This window comes from Etheostoma spectabile, chromosome 1 (genome assembly GCF_008692095.1).
Source record: "Etheostoma spectabile isolate EspeVRDwgs_2016 chromosome 1, UIUC_Espe_1.0, whole genome shotgun sequence".
In the NCBI taxonomy this organism is placed as follows: Eukaryota; Metazoa; Chordata; class Actinopteri; order Perciformes; family Percidae; genus Etheostoma; species Etheostoma spectabile.
The window spans coordinates 2,015,340-2,036,492 of record NC_045733.1 but is presented as its reverse complement, the minus strand read 5'-3'; the positions used below and the strand labels follow the sequence as shown (position 1 = coordinate 2,036,492).

General features: G+C 39.6%; 2 protein-coding genes and 1 long non-coding RNA gene across 4 annotated transcripts in view; 1 reads left to right on the top strand and 2 right to left on the bottom strand.

Moving 5' to 3' along the window:
• The first annotated feature begins 391 nt into the window (after nucleotides 1-391).
• On the top strand, nucleotides 392-10,613 carry kif28 (kinesin family member 28). Of its 2 annotated transcripts, XM_032520548.1 has the most exons (27): nucleotides 392-628; nucleotides 1,190-1,381; nucleotides 1,594-1,644; nucleotides 1,791-1,943; nucleotides 2,044-2,079; nucleotides 2,250-2,369; nucleotides 2,624-2,731; nucleotides 2,953-3,107; nucleotides 3,190-3,301; nucleotides 3,400-3,467; nucleotides 3,680-3,822; nucleotides 3,906-4,027; nucleotides 4,204-4,294; nucleotides 4,505-4,565; nucleotides 5,334-5,457; nucleotides 5,577-5,712; nucleotides 6,091-6,209; nucleotides 6,364-6,468; nucleotides 6,588-6,677; nucleotides 6,869-7,009; nucleotides 7,101-7,171; nucleotides 7,914-8,048; nucleotides 8,294-8,460; nucleotides 8,791-8,885; nucleotides 9,212-9,344; nucleotides 9,548-9,681; nucleotides 10,227-10,613. In XM_032520548.1, exons 1-27 carry the CDS (start codon nucleotides 458-460, stop codon nucleotides 10,383-10,385), a joined length of 3,192 nt encoding a protein of 1,063 aa, XP_032376439.1. In that variant the 5' UTR covers nucleotides 392-457; the 3' UTR covers nucleotides 10,386-10,613. The 2 variants fall into 2 exon arrangements, with proteins under 2 accessions (XP_032376439.1, XP_032376448.1); XM_032520557.1 differs by lacking the exon at nucleotides 1,791-1,943.
• A 1,148-nt stretch (nucleotides 10,614-11,761) lies between these two features.
• On the bottom strand, nucleotides 11,762-13,475 carry LOC116692351 (uncharacterized). Its single transcript, XR_004332686.1, has 2 exons — nucleotides 12,253-13,475; nucleotides 11,762-12,195 (listed from the first exon to the last, which is right to left on the bottom strand). It is a non-coding gene; the product is annotated as an uncharacterized LOC116692351 (long non-coding RNA).
• Nucleotides 13,476-13,763: 288 nt separating this feature from the next.
• Nucleotides 13,764-21,153, bottom strand: part of LOC116692314 (frizzled-3-like) — a 35,982-nt gene continuing 28,592 nt past the window's right edge. Inside the window, 3 exon segments of the mRNA XM_032520502.1 lie at nucleotides 13,764-13,873; nucleotides 20,024-20,138; nucleotides 20,920-21,068. Coding sequence (XP_032376393.1) covers nucleotides 13,862-13,873; nucleotides 20,024-20,138; nucleotides 20,920-21,068 — 276 coding nt within the window. The 3' untranslated portion in view covers nucleotides 13,764-13,861.

Here is a 21,153-nt window from a genome sequence, read left to right as displayed (position 1 = left end):
GAGGGAGTGAGTGACTGGACCAAAAAGATTTTCCTTTCTGTTTAAGGTGTGCAGTAAACCACTGAAAGGAACAACACGCATCTAATCCCACAGCTGTGTATCTTTTATTATTTATAGTGGCAGAGGTGAAAGTGAAACCGGTCTCAATTCCACGGCTCCAGTTCACTAACGAAACACCAAGTTGGGAAATAATATAGCAAAATAAAAGCATATCTTTCCATATTAAATGCTGATGCATTTAATAAAATAACTTATCACTTGTCATGCTGCTAGTGAATATCATCCTGTAGCTAACAATGCAATGTTAACATTGCATTTTATGTTTAGTTTAGACTAAAGTGTTTATGGTCTCCCTCAGCAAGTAAACAATTTCATCAAGTTTTCAGTAAAACCTCATGAGACATTTCCTAACTAATATGGACACCACAGTCCCTGACAAACTGACCCGATTGTGTCCATGTCAACGTGCAACTCGACACTGCTGTGTCGCTGTGTGAGGGAGCTGATCACTCAAGTGTGCCAGTCTCCCGGGTTGAAGCCTGCCTGCTGCACCATGAGGGCTAAAGCTTCAGACATGCACAGCAAGGACTGTGTCAAAGTGGCTGTCAGAGTAAGACCGTTCAACAAGGTCAGTGTGGAAAGCTGTCATGCATTTCTTATTTTACGTTATTTCTCCATGTATATGCTTGATGTTTGTGTGTATATTGCAGTAAAGGCTACTGTATTCTTACGGAATCGTATTCACTTACAAATTACTATATCAAACTGTACACACTGATGGAAGAGTAAAAATTTGCGAGTGCAAGTTTTTAGTAGCTTGTATTAGTGTTCATAGTATATTAGCTAGAGGAAATATTTACAAATTTGTGGGCAAAAAGCAGGATTTGACATGCTGTTGTAACTTTTCTACAAAAAATATAGCAAAACCGAGTTTAACTCTGAGGCTTGTCTGAGTGCAAAGCCTGCGTAAAACAACTAAGTACAGGTGAGAGGATTGTAGGTTGGGGGACGTCATGTAGCCCAGCGAAGCTCGCAAAACAATGGTCTGGTGACACTAACACAGCAGGTGTAGTAGTACTAAATCTTAGTTATTATTATATAAGTACTTCGTTATTCGTACGCTAAATGACTCTGACGTTTTCCCTCAGCCTTGTTCTCTCGTCACCCTCCATTTCCTCCCTCCGTTCAGAGAGAGAGGGACGCAGGTAGCCGAAGTATTGTCTCCATGGTGTCGAGCTCCATCACCATCCAGGACCCGCGTGAATCCCAGAACCGTCGTTCGTTTAGTTTCGACTACGCCTACTGGTCCCACAGCGGCTTTACACGAGACCCCGGCGGCCTTTACGTACCCGAAGAACCCGGGGGAAGATACGCCGACCAGGTCAGCTTCAAGGCATCCCGGTAGAGCAGGCATATGTTGTTACAATACATTCATTACAACCAACAAGACATATAGTGAGTAGCCTACTGTGCAACAAGCAGAATGCAAGTAGGATATCTAGACGGTATCAATGTAGACAGTCCAAACATACCTAGAGTGATTTTGAGCAAGACAATACTGATATAAGCTCACAAAATACCCTCTATTCCCAGGACAGTGTGTTCCAGGACCTGGGAGAGGGAATACTGGAGAATGCACTGCAGGTAACAATCACCATATTAAGTCTCAGAACTCTGTGTTTTTTGCTCATTTTTGTTATGTGCTAGTTGGCTAAAACCATTTTAGGGTTCTACTTTATGTCCAATTGAGATCTGTTTTAATAGTAAAAGTCCTGAAACAACGTTTGCAGGGTTACAATGCCACACTGTTGGCCTATGGGCAGACCGGCTCAGGGAAGAGTTACTCGATGGTGGGCTATGGGCCTAACAAAGGCCTGGTTCCTAAACTCTGTGACCGACTGTTTGAGGCCATTAGAGAGAACCAGGATACCAGACAGTGTCAGGTAAAGAGTGTGTGTGGCTGTTTATCAGCACACAGTGCCATGTACTGGTGTGTGGTGGTGGTAAATATTCTGAAAGTCTTTGTTCTTGATGTCTACACAGGTCTTTTTCAGCATGTTGGAAATCTATAATGAGCAGGTAATAGCGGGGAAATCAGCATTGTTCCCTTTCCTTTTTCTGATTTGTTTTTGTCTTCTTTCTCAGGATATTACATTCATTAAGAAGTCTCTGTCTTGGTAGATGGCCAGTGTTTTCTCCTTCCTTAATCTCTCTCTCTCTCTCTCTCTCTCTCTCTCTGCTCTGTCCAGGTGGTTGACCTGTTGTCACGGGGGCCTCGTAATCCAGGGGGGCTCAGAGTCAGAGAGGAGCAGCAAAGAGGCTTCTATGTTGAAGGTCTCCGAACAGTCCCGTGTGACAGCGCGCCACAGGTAAAAGGATGATGGAGAGTATGATTATATAGAGAGAGAAACACCTCAACATATAGTTACAAACTGAGACAATCAAGGGAAGATGGACATTCAACTCTATGACTCATGAGTTTCCTGCACGTTTTGTAATCATAGAATTATGATATAAGAGTTGTTAGGGAATAAAAGAGCTACAAGGAATGTTTCGGGATATTTCAGGTTTCCTTATGTGTGCTTTGTTATTGTTTTGTGTTTGGAATCATGTTGAAATGTAGGTGGAGCAGTTAATGGAACAAGGGACCAGGACCCGAACCACTGCTGCCACTCACATGAATGTCAATAGCAGTCGCTCGCACATGCTCATTATCCTCCAGCTCAAACAGGTGAGTGGCTCCACTTTCAGCTGCACTCCATTACATTCCCCACGATTTAGATTTGTCTCTCCCAGTTTCATCACAGTCAGTTTTCATTCTGTTTTCTTATGCTCAAGTTATGTCATTTACTTACACATGAGCGGGTGTCTCCGTATCTTTACATGGGTCAGAATACTATCTGCAGGTTTTTTCTAGATTTTGTCATTGATGTCACTGTGACCTCCTGTCAGATCTTTTCAAAAGAGAGCATCACGAAGCAGTCCAACATCAACTTGGTGGACTTGGCCGGCAGTGAGCGTCAGCGGTCATCAGGGTCGGAGGCTGACAGACTCAAAGAGGGCACAGCCATCAACCTGAGCCTCACCACCCTGGGCAATGTTATCAGGTTGGCCCTGGTGTTAAGTTTAATTTTAGTTTCCGTTCAGTTTGGTTTATCAGTATCTTTCACCTCATCTTCTCTCCTCCAGCTCCCTCGCTGATGTGGCCGTGGGGAAGAAAGTCATTCACATACCGTACAGAGACTCAGTTCTCACCAAGCTGCTGCAGTCCGCCCTGGGAGGCAACAGTCGCACTGTCATGGTAACAGACATTTTATAGGAAAAGAGTGCTAACACTCACTGATGTTGCATTATATTAATGCAGTTATTTGTAATTGTGGACATCAATCAATTTTCAAGATTGCCACACTGAGCCCTGCTGATATCTGCTATGAGGAGTCTCTCTCAACCCTGCGCTATGCTGAGAGGTACAACCAACCGTTGGTGCAGTGTAACCCATTGTGAATTTAGCAGGTTGCAACTATAATAAAAACACATGCTAAAACCTATATGCCAATTGCTCAGCCATGTCTGTCTACCTCCTTCTCCTTCCCCTATCTTTTCTTTCACTCATTTCCTCTGTTCCACCTGAACATAATCCACATCCCTCGTTGTGTCCCCACCTGACTAACCTCTTTAGGGCAAAGCGTATCCAGAACCGAGCGGTGGTGAACGAGAGCCCCACTGAGCGTCTGGTTAAGGAGCTAAAGGCCGAGAACGCCAGATTGCTGCAACGACTGAGCCGACTGGGCCAGGAGGGACGCAGAGCTAACAACGAGACCAGTAAGTAAAACGCGCTTTTAGAATAGATTGGAAGAATTGAATTTTGCAGGCGAGGGTCAACACTTATGTGTATGTGTGTTTAGAGGAACTTCGTCAGCTGCTGACCCACAATGAGCTCCAGATCAGAGCCATTCAGACTCTATGGGAACAACACCTTCAGGAGGCGCTGAAGGACTGGGAGCAACAGTATGCTAACATAACACAGGTGCACACACACACACACACACGTCCATGTACACAATCAGACACACAGGAGTGTCTCAGATGAGCTTCGGAAAACACATGAGCACAGAACGTAAATGCATTTGGTGAAGGTACAGTGTATAAATACATCTTTGTACATAACATTACTTGTCTCTCTTTCCTCTCTCTCTCTGTCAGGAGAGGAGGATGATGCAGATGCATCCCTACATCCTGAACATCAATGAGGACGCTCAGCTGTCGGGGGTGGTCAAGCTTTTCATTCAGGAGGGTAAATCTTTCTCTCTCTTTATATCTATATATTGTGATGAATATCTCACTCTCTAGTTCACTACACTTTGTAGAGAGAGAGATATTGCGGATGGAGAATGCCAAAGGGGTTAGTAGGCTTGAGAGTTGGATGTCATGTGACTGAGCAGCTTATTATATTCTGACAGACCCATTGCTACAGTTAACATGTTAATACTGTTTTGTGTTCCAGGTGAATGGGATATTGGCCTGTGTGACTATTCCCAGAGATCCATCTCTATCAAGGGCTTAGGGTGAGTTTACATCACATTAAGATCACATCAGGGATTATTAGATCTATAGGTTGATAGATCATCACAAACCTAGCACAAGTAAAGCGTGTTTAAAGTATCTATAGTGTAAAATCATAACAGAAGTTATCTCAGGACACTTTACAGATACATAAGATTTGCACGGAGCCGCTGTAAAATAGTTGTGCAAGAGAAAACTCAGATAGGACAGATAGTCTAGCTAGCTGTCTCAATTTACCCTGCAGAGATCTGAGGAGCAGTCAACCATATTCCTCATAAATCCACCAGAGTTTAAAATTCCAACACAAAGAAAGCAGAAGAAAATGGACATTGGCGAAAATACATGCATCCGGTGGAATTTCCTGCGGCACTGGAGCAATCCTGGAAGTGGAACGTCAAGAATATAGACCAACAGACACCAATCAATTCCTCCCAAGAGCAAGAATTTGGTGCGACCGCGGCAGGGAAAAACTTCCTTTTAATAGTCAGAGAATAGTGACACTCGACAGTCTATATACTGTCTAAAAGTAGATGTGAATGACGTCATTGATTAGCAATCAGTTTCCCTGCATTCCAACTAGTGCGTGCTAGGATAGGCTGCAGGCCCTGTGACCCTTTTAAAAATTAAGCAATTGAATACAGTTATATGTACACATCTGGAAGCTTAGTATTGTGAAAATGCAAGTATTCTTTACTCAAAATGTGTGTCTTTTTCTGCATCTTTGAGTTTACACACACACATGCACATGTATGTGTGTTTTTGTGTGTCAGGATCCAGCAGCGTCACGCTGTGTTCAGGAATGAACAGCGCCGGGTAACACTGACCCCGCTGGCAGGGTCAAAAGTCATTGTCAATGGCAATGCTGTCTTCCAGACAACTGAGCTGCAGCACCTGGTGGGTGTCAACACGGACACACACACACACACACACACACACACACACACACACACACACACACACACACACACACACACACAAAAACACACCTTTCTCTTTTTTTTGTCTCCCTCTAGGACCGTCTCATTCTGGGCTCTAACTGCACCTATCTGTTTATTGGTTATCCCTCTGAGAGGGGCGGTGATGACTGGAGCCGCTACGACTACGACTACTTTCAGTCTGAACTCGCAGCTGCTGAGGGCATCCACCTGGGTAAGGATGAGGATCAGGAGCTGGAAGTAAAGCTGCTTACACATGATAGGCGACAAAACCACTTTGCAATGGCCGTGTATTTCCTAAGGGGAGAGTGATTCCGCCCAACTACGCGCTGCACTACCCCTGGCGTCGCGCACCGCTCTGGTTTGCCGCTTTGTGCTGCGCTCAGAGTTCAAATTATTTCAACTTTGACCTAGTTGCCGCTGAACTTTTGAAAGTTCAACCAAGGAGATGACAGCTGTTGTTACCTAGCAACGGAAAATAGCTTCCATGTCACCCTCAACAACGAATACAAAGAGCAAATTGTATGTGGCTTAAAGGAGATTTATTTTTGGAGGGAAACTTGTTAGATATTATTTATGTGTCTGTGTTTAGGTGAGTCGAGTACTGGGCCCAGTCAGACAGATCCAAGTCTGCTGGCCGTCTTCTACGACTACATCAAATTGATGCCCATGGTGGCCGAGGCCAACCAGATGAGCCAGGAACTGAACAAGGTAACACACAGTCAAATGCAGCACATGTTTTTAAGTGACTGAGTAATCACATAACAGATATGTTTAAGTTTTTGATTTTATGTGTCACACGTGTTCATAATTATGTATTACCAATGAATAAATATATGCAATGTATCGTCTGCCATGTTTGTAGGGGGTGGAGTTTAAGTTGGAGATCAAGAATCTGGCGCTGTCGGATTCAAAAGGACATGATCTGGAGAAGGAGATTGCTGTCAGAGTCACCTGTATGGGAAAACAGGTTGGTCTATCACTCTTTATTTCTGTCACATACACTAACTATTTATAATTTCCATGTGGATTTGAGGTGTCTTAAAATGTTGTTTCTTTGTCTAAACTACGGTCACACTCGCTCCCCAGGTATGGATGTGGTCCAAGGCCAAGTTTGTGAACCGCAAATTCCTGATGGAAGAAGCCTACCAGCAGCATCAGGCTGAGAAGAGCGGAGATGTATGTATATACATATATATATAATGTAAATCAAGGGAGAGGACGTTTCTTATGTTTTTTTTTAAATGTAGTAAGAGACTTTACATATTGGCAGAAATCCATAATTTGTGTTTCTGCTTTTGCTGTCCTTTCTTTAAATTTCTGACTCTCTGCAAGCCTAAACACGTTGACCTGTTTTTGGTTGTTGTCAGAAAGTAGAGGGGCTGTCTACAGCTGCGTTACCCAGAGATAAAGACCCATTCTGGGATCCTGTGGAGCCTCTGCTTCTGGGCACTGCTCACCTCTGGCTTCAGTCTCTGGCCTTCCGCATCCCTTTGGAAGAGCAACTTGAGGTACACACACAGATGCGCACAAACACACACACCATGCACGCACATATGGGGTAAACACAGAGTGATGCTGGTTGGTAATCTCTGTCGGCAGGTGCTGGGGTCAGAGGGCACCGAGGAGGCCATTCTACAAGCACAGCTGGTCCCCTGCACCTTCACAGGACTGTATGACACGCACACACACACACCACACAACACACACACACACACACAACACAACACGACACACAACACACAACACACACACACACACACACACACACACACACACAACACACACACACACACACACACACACACACACACACTTTTTTGTGATCATTTTTTTTTTAATTCACTAACCGTAACACAACTACAAACAGTTACAAACGATACTCTGGGACAAAGGAACGTGTTCCAGGGCCAAACAACACAGAGAGGGAAAACAGGAGGGAGGGAGACAAAACAACACATTCAAAAACAGACACACACAAACACATACAAACAGACGAACACAAGACAAGGGACCAAACACCTGCACAAGGCTACAGCCCGGACCTCAAGGAGTCAGCAATGTTCCGCCACACGTTCACACGAGTCTTTTCAGGTGCTTCGTTCTGCGTGTATCTGCGCCGTGGAGAGTTCCATATAAACCACATCACAATAGGAAAGGGTCTACGTGCGGATAGTGAGTCGTGAGGTGGTTTCCAACAGGTTGTGATCATCCTCTTTGCAATTGTAAGTCCAGCAAACACAGCACGTTTCTGAGTTCTAGAGAGCTCAAAGGCTGACGGATCGTTCAGAATCAAGACGTTGACAGTGACAGGCACAGTAACATTAAACAAGGCGGAAATTTTAGATGGACAAATGCGTATAACCCTAATAAACATGCAACGATATATTAGAAAATGATCTTCCTACCTTCCAGCCCACTGGGTGAGGATGACATTCTGATCGACCCGTCTGAGTTACTGGGGAGACGACTGGACTTCCAGCTGGTCCTGGAACAGTGTTGTGGCCTCCGCTGGATCAGAGAGGCCCGCAACAGAGGGGTCCAGATCGGGTAAGGCATTTATGTAGAGGCATAGAAAGCACTGAAAAGACATACTCCCCTGATGTACAGGGAGCATACAGAGAATTTGTTTATTGCGCAGGAATATCCAGTACCTTAGGTTGGACGCGTGCTGTTATCAGTGATTGAGGATTGAAAGTGAAGTGTCGTGATAGAAACAGGGAATATAACTGTCCTCTGGATTCATACAACTAGAAGTGAGATACTGTTCTTTGGTCTTTGGTCACTCTGCTCAGTTTCAGGTTATTTGACAGCAGCCAGCCTCTGTACTCTCCGGCTGTGTGGCACAATGTCAATCCACTGCTGGATCATAGAGTTCACTTCGCCTCCCTCCACACCTCCCAACGCCTGTTAGACTACCTGCAGTGCAGCGCTTTAGTGCTGGAGCTCTGGGGCCTTCAAGGTGAGGATGAACAGATATGGAACGGATGATTGGCCAAGATCTGCTATGTTTTTTTGTTTTTTTTTACAGTATTATTGACTGAGAGCAAGAGACAAAGAGGCCTTCAGCTCATGAACTACACTAAATATTTACTACAAACAGTGCATGTAAAACAATAGTAGTATAAAGTTCATAGTTATGAATGCTCTATTTCACACTAGTGTATTACCTCATCTCATCACAGCAGCATTTTAACATTGTTACAATGTTTTACTATAACTGTACAAAAGACACAATAAACAATCAGAGGTATCATTAAAGCTGCTGATAGGTGTTACTTTTTGGTTTCAGAGGGTTGTACTGACCTCATGTCATCTCTGGAGGGAGTAAGGATGACTACAGAGGGCATCTTTATCATCGAGGAGGCGAGCCCAACACACACTGCAGTGAGTTTGATGTTCAGTCTGTATTCCTGCGTCAGGAATAGTCTTTCTCTTTAAAGTGTTTCTAAAGCTGAGTATGACACTATACTATACTATAAAACTAGGGTGGAGATTCATGTGCAACCTAATACATTATGCATTATCTAACTGTACAATAGGACTGTAAGACAGTAGAATTCTAAATCATAGATCATAGGATATGACTTAATGAAAAATTCCAAAGAACTTTAGTGCACAGGCGTGGTGTCATTTTGGATTCAAAGAACAATTCATAAGGCAAACATTTCAATCACTGTGCTTTTATAAATGTGTGTGTGTGTGTGTTGCAGCCTGTAGACTCTGCAGAGCCCAGCTGCTCAGTGAGAGTTCTTCAACAGGACTTGGAGGAACTGAAGAGTGTTAATACTTCACTGAGAAAGGAAAATCATAATTTGAGAGAACAACTCAATGCAGCCAGGAATGGTAACTGAAACATACATGACACACACCAAGGTCGAGGTTAATATGCTGTTAATTAAATGAATTGAAAACACGACTTAAAAAAACTACAGTTTACATTACGTCTATACCTTAATAATATTTCAGAGTAATTAGACATAACTTAAAAGTTTTTACATGGCAAAAATATTCCCATTCTTTTCTGACACGTTCTTCCTCTGTGTTAGGTGGCGATAGTGTGCGTGGTCGGTCGGTGCGTCCCAGCTGTGATGCAGAGTTTGCTCGCTCTCTCAAGGTTTTCTACCACAGCATGACCTCAGCCAGGGCTCAGCTGCAGCGCCTGCGCAGACACAGGCCCAGCGTACGTAGCAGTGTCTGTCTGCAGCTTTAGTGGATGTGAGCGTTACTACAATGAGGCCTTGTTTAAACCTTTGATATAGAGAACAATACACAACCAGGCACACTAATTAACTGGCCGAAGAAAAGTTTTAGTAAGATTACAGTGAGCTCACCATAGTAACTGGTGAGGATTTGAAAAATGTTCCCTCTTGAGTTTCTCAAATTATGTTTGGAACGTGACAAAACAGTCAGGAATTTCATTGTCTGGACATTTCAGGGTATTTCCAAGTGGTAATTTTGCAAAAGTTAATTTGAAGTTTTCAACTTGTTTGATATAATCTTTGCGTTATTTCGTTTTAGATTGATTTTTTTTTAAGTCATTGAATTTACAATCAGGTCTGCAGTGAGTTGTTTTTATAAGGATGAATGTATTTTGGTTAGCTATTTGTAAAGGTAAAAGTAGAATCAAGAGTGAGTTGCTATTATTAAGCCATAGAGTATAAAGTACATGATATGTATGGATATCTGCTGATGCTAGTTTTGAGGCTGAGTTCTCTTTGTTTCCAGGAGGAGTCCGACCTGCTGGGGCTCAGGCTGTTTGTGGACGAGCAGAGTCGTCTGCTGAGGGATTTCTCCGAGCAGCTGGAACAGAGCGTCTCCACTCTCAAACAAGATGTAGCAGCCATCGTCCGCCGGAAACGAGAGCGATCCGGAATCTGGTCATGACTGAGTAACCGTAACTGATTTTCACAAAAAGTAATAAGAAGGGGATTGTCTCTGGTCATTCTTTTACAACGCTGCAGATATTTCACATGTAAAGTGTGTGTTTGTGTGTGTGTGTGTGTGTGTATGTGGGGGGGGGGGGGGGGGGTTAAGATACTGCCATTTTAAGTAGCTGTTCCTAAGAGCTTTATTGTGTTAATTCCAAAACCACATTATGGCATTGGTAAAAAATCAGCTGTACATTAACAATTTGAATGTTAATTGTATTTGTATTATGTATTTATTTATTGTCCGCAAGAATAAATACACGTTTAGTATGAAAATAATAACAAAAGCACTGAAGTCTATAAAAAGTTTATTAGACTGCATGTAAAAGAACTCATTACAGTCCCAAACTGCAAATAAATTAAAAGGCAAATACAACTCAAGTTTCACATTAGATTCTTTGTAACCATCACTGATACAGGTCATATTCTCAAGCAACTGCAGTACACTCTGAGGCTGTATCACAGCATGACATCAGAAATCACAGAGCAAGGAAAGCTCCTCTTTGTCATGTCTCATTGTGTGGGACTAATATTATTGATCACAGACTTGGGTGAACTTACAAGAATAAGATATTTATAGCTGAAAAGGGGAGATTTCATCAATGACCATGTTTAACACAGCATCTCTCGCTTTAATGTCCACTTCAGAGGTAAAAGCACAACGGTTAATGTTTGTAATCAGTCACAACTTGCAAGAGTACAGACAGTAGCTGTAGGTCCAAAACAGATTAATGTGGGCACATTTACAGGAGGAGAGGCAGAAGGCAGATGTGAGGCAGATTAGTCCTTAATTAATAAATTAATTACATTTATATAGCTTTGTCATAGACACTCAATGTGCGGGGGGGGGAGGGGTCCAACACAACTACTCCCTAACACCACCAATGTGTAGCACCCACCTGGGTGATGCACGGCCAGACGCTGACCATACATCAGTTTGGTAGTGAGGGAGGGGAACATATTGTTAGTGGTGGGGAAAACCGGGGGAGCACCCCGAGAAAACCCACACAGACACAGGGAGAACATGCAAACTCCACACCGAAAGGCCCGGGACGACCAGGGTTCGAGCCCAGTACCTTCTTGCTGTAAGGCCACAGTGCTAACCATTGGGCCACCGTGCTGCAGTCATCAGATAGGATGGAGACTCTCTGCACAGCAGATATGCAGGCAGGTAAGTTGGCAGGGGGTTGGTCAGGAGAAACTTAAAACAGGTGCAGACGTGTGTGTGTGTGTGTGTGTGTGTGGGTGTGTGCGCAGAGAAGGCTGAGGGTCCAGGTGAGGTAGGTTAATTGGGTCTTGGGAACAAAACACAAACTTCTTTTTTTTTTTTACTTTACAATATACACTTCCTGTAACATTTACTTAAACGTAAAATGATGTCAGAAGAATTTTTGCAAAGCTTAATTAGCGAATATTTATTTTTCTACAGTTTCACCTTTCAATTGTCTGCACCTCTTTGGGTAAGTTTGAGTTCTATTTCTGAACAACAACACAAACAAACATGAGCAAAGAGCATGTACAGTAGCAGTTTAAGTACAATTACAGTTAAGAAGATTACATTTAAAAAAAAACACTTGCTCTCAAAAAACAACCTTTCAACCTTGTGTGTGTGTGTGTGTGTGTGTGTGACAGATTGCAGGACAGAGCACTGTTATAAGCTTTCATTTTTAAGTTACACCCCAGTCTATACAGCCATTAAGTTTAAATGGAAAAATAAATGTGTACCTGAATCTATCAGCCAACTCTTATCCGTAACGTTTCGGATTCTGTGACATTCATTGCTTGGCTCACAACTGACCGAACATGTGATCGGCTAATTAAACCATCCTCTACCTTTTTTCCCTATTCTATCTTTTCTGTCTGTCAGGCTAGCGCATCTATTTAGAAAAGTATGTGGTTTAATGTTTTTTGGAGGCCAATGTGAATGTGTGTGTACACATTATTCCAGCTCATTTTAGCCGACCATGCTCGTATTATATCACCATTTTTCTGACTGTGAAACCATCCTCTTACATTCTGGGTTGCTCAAATCTTTCAGCTCCCTCCATTAATCTTTCTCTGTTCACCACTAGAGTTCAACACATACATGACCACTTGTATCTCCATTTCTCACTCACAGTCTCAGATACACTCACTAAAGCTTTCAGCAGCGGACGGACAATTTTCACAGTATAAAAATATTCACTAAACCACAGAGAGGTCCACGATTTCACATTAAGCCCATATTTATCGGTCTCTGAAGCCACACAAAGATAAACATCTTTCATTAAGAGCTGCAGTCCAGCGCAAACAAAGAATGAGAATAATAAAGTCTCAAGACTCTCAAGACTGAGACTCAAATAAGTCAACTTTTATGTGAGACATTACCAAGACAGTGAGCAAACCAGTTAAGATAATTAAAAAAGTAATACTCGGCAGTGTTCACATATTTAAAAATATTCAGGTAGGTCCTGCAAGATGGTGAAAGATTATGACTTTAAAAAATGCCACCATAAGACTGGTCATCCATCAGTGCTCTTGTCCATAAACAATGATGAATTCTCCCTCCCACTCAGTATTTCCTATCCAGTGCTAGCTCTGGTTTACCTGGGCTCAACCAAAATGATCCCTGAATAAAGTCAGCATCACTAATGTCATCAAGCGTCAGAAGAGATGGATTTATTCTTGTTGGCTCAGCCTGTTTTAGTCAAGCCTTCGGTAGTCGTCTGCCGTGTAAATTCAAAACAATACGTAAACAAACTTCAGCTTTACAGTGAAACTAAACTGAATCGAGGAGACTTTTAACCACACTGGTAAGAAAGCAAGGAAATCCTCACCACAGCCCTCACTGTTACATTCTCCACCTTAACAGAGGAAAACACTTACACAAAGGCAGGTGTGTATCAGCACAGGGCAAATTTTCCTTTAAAAGGCAAAAAAAACATCCTTCCAATAATCTTTTTCTTTTTCCACCTGGTCCCGGGTCTTCTCGGCAGCTTTGGTTTTCGTTTCCCCCGTTGTTCCGTGGGTAAAGGGGTTTTGGAAGGGCCTAATTTTACGTGGGGCTGGGCTGCCAAGGCCTTGAGGGCTGTCTTTTCGAAAAGAGGCGTTTTGAGGGGGAGGGGGGGGTTTCAGACTTGGCGCTGCCAAAAACCCCTGCCCTCCTCTGCCCCTGGGAAAACCCCACAGTTTTTCACTCCAAAGGGGGAGAGGAAAAGGGGAAAAGATTTAAATTTTAAAATCATATTCAAAAATTTTGACGAAAAACGGGAAGTCCCAGTTTCCCCTCCTTCCCCTGTCGCCAGGGAATCGGGCAGGCTCCCTGGAAAGGGGTTTTGGGCTTTGGAAAAACTGTGGCCTTACCCCGGTGGGGGTGGGGGGGGGCCGTGGGGGATTTTGGGTTTTTTTAAACCCGGGCCCGTCTAGGACACCCAAGGGGGGGAAGGGGCGGGGTTAAAAGGTGCCCTAAAGGGTAATGTTTTTAAAAACCAAAAAAAATTTTACATTTTGATTGCTCATTCCATCACCCCCCTCAAGTGTAAAATATCCTGATTACAGTACACAGTAAGTGTTTAAAACCAAAATTTTTAAAGATTGTAAAGGGGCCCCCCAAAATGTTCAGGCTATATAAAGGAAATGCACCCGGAATTTTAAAATAGAATGGGATCCCTTTTAAAAAATTTTTGTTTAAATTTAAATAGTACCCCAAATTAAAAAAGTATAGAAATAGTAGTGATAAAAAGTTTAAAAAAAAAGTCTAATATAGTATGTCATGAAAAAATTTTAAACTCATAGTTAAAACAAATTTGTAGTACTTTTAAAAAACTAGTCAGGGGCTTTGGGGAGGGTGCCCTCATTTTTGGTTCGGGGAATTGGTTTCCATTTTAATTGGACTCCCTCCAGATTTGTTTAGAATTTTTTGTGAAGACACATCAAAAAAAAATAAAAAACAGGGGTTTGGGCCAATACTTTAGGGCCTATGATAAGGTCCGGGAAATGTTGGACCGGGACACATGAAAACCATGAAAATATATGAAAATTTGGACGCGGGGGAACCCTTTTTTTTTTTGGGAGAATTTATTTTTAAGTTGAACTTGTTTTGCTTGCGAAAAAAAAGGGCGAGCATAGATTTCGAAGGAAATGAAAAAAAGTCTAGATAGGTGAAAAAAAAAATGTTTTAAAAAAGGTTCATAGAAATTTATTTTGAAAATAGTTTAAAAAAGTCAGATATAGTTTTTAAAAAAAATGACAAAAAAATTATGTAGATTTTGGTTGGGAAAAAAATTTAAAAAAAATTTTCATAGTTAGTATGTAAAAAATACTTTAAAAAGTAATTTTAAAATTTGTATAAAAAATGATTAAAAAAAAGCATAGATAGCACGTCAAAAAAAAATGAAAAAAAAGTATAGTATATTCCCGTCAAAAAAGTAAAAAAGGCATAGTATAGTATTCGAAAAAAGGATGAAAGGTCATAGATATTATTTTTGAAAATAGTTTAAAAAAGTCGAGATATAGTATGTTGGAAAAAAGGATAAAAGTCGTGGTATAGTATCTCGGAAAAATGATAAAAAAGTCATAGTATGGTGTCGAAAAAAAGTACTAAAAAGTCATAGTATAGTATGTTGAAAAAATTTCTAAAAAGTGATAGTATAGTATGTTGAAAAATAGATTACAAAATTCATAGTATAGATGTAAAAAAATACATTAAAAAGACATCGTATAGTATGTTGAAAACTTAGATTTAAATAAATCATAGTATAGTATGTTGAAAAATAGATTGAAAAAGTCGTAGTATAGTATGTCGAAAAAGGCAATAAATAAGTCATAGTATATTATGTATGAAAATTGATTTTAAAAAGTCATAGTATAGTACGTGGAACAAAATGATTAAAAAGTAATAGTATAGTATGTCAAATTTTTTTTTTAACTCATAGTATAGTAGGTCAAAAAAGAGATGAAAATAAGCCATTGTATGTTGAAAAATAGATAAAACTAAGTTATAGTATAGTATGTCGGAAAAAGGATCAAACTAAGTTATAGTATAGTATGTCCTAAGTGGGATGGGATATGTTTATGTTGCAAATTGTATGTTTTGTATGCTGTTTCAAAAATAAAAAATTGTAAATAAGAAAAAAATGTCATTTTTTGGGGGTGCCCAAACCTGTAAACATTTGTATTAATGTGCATAAAGAAGCCAAGAAAAGATGGAAAAATCTCCAAAAGGCTTCAAATGACAGATTAGACACTCGTACAATATTTCACAAAAACTTAGATTTTATTTCCATCATTTACACTTCAAAAAAACGGCGTTTGCAAAGTTTGGGCACCCTGCAAAGGTTATAGCATGCACCGCCCCTTTTGGGGGGCTAAGACCTGACATGAGGCTCGTTCGAGATGAGCCAGGTCTGCCAGAATCGATCACCGGCGATCGGCGCCGGGTTTCATGCCCGGGTTTGATTTGTGTCCGACTTGATCCCCACTTCTCTGACGTCATGCACACGTGGGCAACGGAAAACTCACGAGAGCAAGGCGGCCGCAGTTGAGACGCAGGCGCGCAGTTGCTTTTTCACCGACTGCAAAAGCCAGGCGGACCAGGGGGACCCAGAGCATGCTGGGGAAAAGCCGGCTTCTCAGCTGATTTTAAAACCTGATTGGTTTACAACATGATGAGTTTATATAAACTTTTTATTGGTTTTTTAATCGGGGCGATTTTATTGCTATTTGTCTGATTAAAGACTTATTCTGTCCAGAACACATGCTGTGTGACTGATAGTTAAGTTTAGAAGTCCCAAAAAGGGTAAATCCGTTCAGATCACGGATCATCTCCAGTCTGTTGTTCATTAAAAACACAACAGGTCGCATGTAGAGCACTTTGCCAGCTACTCTGTCATAACTAAACAACGGGAGACTGTGTACCAGCTGGTATGAGGGTCTGATTATATTTAATTAAATCGGAATCGCACCACAGTGTTTCATCACTTCCTGCCCCAGCTGAAGGCGGCTGGAACGGCGGGAAAAACTGTCGACTTTACCGCAGCTTTTTGTCACCGCCCCCCGCTGCTGCCGGCCTGTCTCGTCCATTTTACAGGCGAGGCGCAGTTCATTCGAACGAGCCTATGGTTTGTTCTCAATAATCGTCTGGAAAGACCAGGGTGATGTCAATCTTAAGGTTTTAAATGCCCAGACTCATCTGACCTTGCCCAAAATCAGCCCCTAGGCTTCATCTAAGTATTTTTAGAAACTGAAACTGAAAATAGTTGACGCTCACAAAGCAGGAAAAGGCTATAAAAAGATAGAAAGTGTTTTCAGATGCCAATATCCTCTATTTGGAATGTAATTAAGAAATTCAGTCATCAGGAACAGTGGAAGATAAAGCAAGATTGGAAAAACCAAAAAAAAATATCAGACAGAACAGCTCGCAGGATTGTGAGAAAAGCAAGTCAAAACTCACGTTCCATCCAGAAAGACCTGGCAGACACTGGAGTTGTGGTACACCATTCTACTATAAAGAGATACTTGATACGGTCACAAATATGGGCTTCATGGAAGAGTCATCAGAAGAAAACCTCTTCTACGTCTTCACCACAAAAATCAGCTTTTGAAGTTTGCAAATGAACATATAGACAAGCCTGATGCATTGTGGAAACAAGTTCTGTGGACCAATGAGGTTAAAAGATAACTTGTTGGCCGGAATGAGCAAAGGTACGTTTGGAGAAGAAAGGGCACAAAATTTAATGAAAAAAAACTTTATTCAACTGTATGGGGGGTGGATCAATCATGCTTTTGGGGTTGTATTGCAGCCAGTGGCACAGGGAACAAAATTCAATAAAATGTCAGCAAATTTTGGACGCTAACTTGATGCCATCTGTGAAAAAGCTGAAGTTAAAAAGAGGATGGCTTCTACAAATGGATAATGATCCTAAACACACATTAAAATCCACAAAGAATTACATCAAGAGGCGTAAACTGAAGGTTTTGCCATGGCCTTCACAATCACCTGACCTCAACATAATTGAAAATCTATGGATAGACCTTAACAGAGAAGTGCGTGACAGACAGCCCAGAAATCTCAAAGAACTGGAAGACTTTTGGAAGGACGAATGGGCGAAGATACCTCAAACAAGAAAGACTCTTGCCAAAGGGGGCAGTACAAGGTATTAACTCTGCAGGGTGCCAAAACTTTTGCAGACGCCATTTTTTTGTTTTCTGTTATTTTGAAAGTGTAAATAATGAAAATAAAATCTAACTTTTTGTGAACTATTATACGAATGTCTAATCTGTCATATGATGCCTTTTGGAGATTTTTCCATCTTTTCTGGGCTTCTTTATGCACATTATTACAAATTTTTACCAGTGGTGCCCAAACTTTCAAACCCCACTGTATGTCCTAAGTGGGATGAGATATGTTCATTTTGCAAATTGTTTTGTGTGCTGTTGTAAATTGTAAATCACAAAAAACATGTCATACTATGGTGTGTTTTAAAAATTAAAAAAACAAGCCATTGAATAGTATGTCGGAAAAATGTGTACAAAATTAATTAAAAAAAAAAAGTGAAAACAATTGTGACAATTGAAAGAGTGCTAAACTCCTCACAGAAAGGCTCAATCCGGACTGGGGCTTAAACAAAGGGTCAGGATCTGCACTGTCTACTTGTTGTTATTTATTGTAAACCACTGAGCTAACATGCCTCCAAATAAAGTAGATAGAAAAGAGTATAGTATGACAAAAAGTGAAAAAGTCATAGTACAGAATGTCAATTAAAAAAATATAAAAAAGTCATAGTATAGTATATATAAAAAAGTGATAAAACAGTCATAGTATAGTATGTCGAAAAATACAGTAGATTAAAAAAAGTCATAGTAAAGTGTGTTGAAAAAAAGTGATAAAAAAGTCATAGTATAGTACACTATGTTGTTATTATGTATGAAAATAGATTAAAAAAATCATAGTATATTATGTATGAAAATAGATTTAAAAAAGTCACAGTATTTATGACAAAAAAAGTGATAAAAAGTCAAAGTAATGTACGTTGAAAAAAAATGATAAAAGTCATAGTATAGTATGTTGAAAAATGGATTTAAAAAAGTCATAGTATAGTATGTATGAAAATAGATTTAAAAAAAAAGTCATAGTACATAGTATGTTGAAAAATAATAAAAAAAAGTCAAAATTTATGTTGAAAAAAGTGATAAAAAAGTCATAGTATAGTATGTCGGAAAAAAGATTAAAAAGTCCAGTATAGTATGTGAAAAATTGATTTAAAAAAGTCATAGTACAGTATGCCAAAAAATAGATTAAAAAAGTCATAGTATAGTATGTTGAAAAAAGTGATAAAAGTCATAGTATATATTTATTAAAATATATTTAAAAAAGGCATAGTATATAGTATGTTGAAAAAATTATAATTAAAAAGTCAAATTTATTATGTTGAAAAATTGTTAAAAAGTCATAGTATAATATGTTGAGAAATTGATTAAAAAAATTCATAGTACAGTATGCCAAAAAACTGATTTAAAAAATCATAGTATATTATGTATGAAATTAGATTTTTTTTAAAGTCATAGTATACAGTTGTTGAAAAAATAATAATTAAAAAGTCAAAATGTATTAGTTGAAAAATAGATAAAAAGTCATGGTATATTATGTCAAAGAAAATTATAAAAATCAAAGTATAGTATGTCAAAAAATAGATAAAAAAGTCATAGTAATGTACGTAAAAAAAAATGATAAAAAGTCATAGTATAGTATGTTGAAAAATTGATTAAAAAAGTCATAATATAGTATGTTGAAAAATAGAAAAAAAAGTAATAGTATAGTATGCCAAAAAAGTAGTAAAAAAGTCTAGTATAGTATGTTGAAAAAATAATACTTAAAAAGTCAAATTTATTATGTTGAAAAATAGATAAAAAGTCATAGTATATTATGTCAAAAAATGATAAAAAAAATCAAAGTAAAGTATGTTGAAAATAGATAAAAAGTCTAGTATAGTATGTCGAAAAATTGATTAAAAAAAGTCATAGTATGTTGAAAAATAGATAAAAAGTTATTGTATAGTATGCCAAAAAAGTAATAAAAAAGTCATAGTATAGTATGTCGAAAAAATTGATTAAAAAGTGATAGAATAGGATGTTGAAAAATTGATTTAAAAAAGTCATAGTACAGTATGCCAAAAAATAGATTAAAAAAGTCATAGTATATTAGTATGAAAATAGATTTTTTTAAAAGTCATAGTATAAAGTGTGTTGAAAAAATAATAATTAAAAAGTCAAATCTATTATGTCAAAAAAAACATTAAAAAGTCATAGTATAGTATGTTGAAAATAGATTTAAAAAGTCATAGTACAGTATGTCAAAATAGATTAAAAAGTCAAAGTTTATTGTGTTGTAAAATCATTAAAAAAAAGTATGTCAAAAGAGATTACAAAAGTCATAGTATATTATTCAAAAAAAAGATACAAAAATCAAAGTATAGTATGATGAAAAATAGATTAAAAAAAGCAGCCAGTGAACTATAACTACTGACAGTTATCAGTAGTTATTCTGTTACGTCTTCACCTTGTATTACAAAGATTACTTTTGAATCTGCTATATCACCACTGTGTTTGCAGTCCTACCTGAGTGGATGTTCCTCTGGACTTCCTTACGATGGGGGTGTTGGGTTCTCGCAGCAGAGACTGGGCAAAGTCCGGCTGCTCCTGCAGCACCTGACGGGACTCATTCACTCCACTGCTGCAGAGAGAGGAGGATGAGGGAGGACAGGAGAGATTTCTTTAAACCGATCACAATCGTCATGGGCAACGCTAAGCTCCGCACGGAGCCGCTGTAAAATAGTGGTGTGATAGAAAACTCTGATTTTACAGCTAGTCGAGCTAGCTGTCTCAATTGACCCAGCAGAGATCTGAGGAGCAGTCAACAATAGTCCTCATAAATCCACCGGAGTTTAAAATTCCAACACAAAGAAAGCGGAAGGAAACGGACATTGATGAAAATAATAAAAAATGTTGTGATAACGGAGAAATCCCGGAAGTTGGTCAAGGAAGGCTAGGGAAAAGGTATCGAGGGGCAGATCCAGAAAGAGCTCATACAGAGTCTAAGGGGAGGGCAGAGGAGAGTAAGCAGACGTTTGATTACTACAGGTTACTAATACTGCAGTTTGTCTGTCTGAAGCAATGAATACACAAAACAAAATAAAATGTAACATGTAAAATTAATATCCAATAGCACAATCAGATATCCAGTGTATGTACTCTCACAAACTTGTTTGAAAGGACCCATGTGAATGATTTAGAGGCATCTGGCAATGAGGTCGCAGACTAAAAACACAAGTCTTAGTTTCATGTGATTATGCACAAATGAAAACATACTAATCAATATTATCTTAATTTCCTGACAATAGATCTCCATGCATCCTATATTCTGGTCTTTTTATTCTGTCCTTAGATAAAGAAACTTGCCTAATAACACAAAATTATACGAGGGAGGGAAAGATTTAGGGCTGAAATCTTCTTACTCTTTGCGTCTGCGTCCACGCAGGAAGCTGGCCCATTCAAAACAGGTCTTCTTGCTGCCCACCCAGAAAACAGATGGGATCCCCACCACCAACATCATCAGATATTTAATTAGGAACAATGCCATGGCTGGCCGGCTGGTCTGCTCCACCTAAAAAGAACAGACATATTAAATATTACACAATCATCTTAGAAATAAAACGGAGTGTTTAAAATCCTGAAATGGGAGCCTGAAT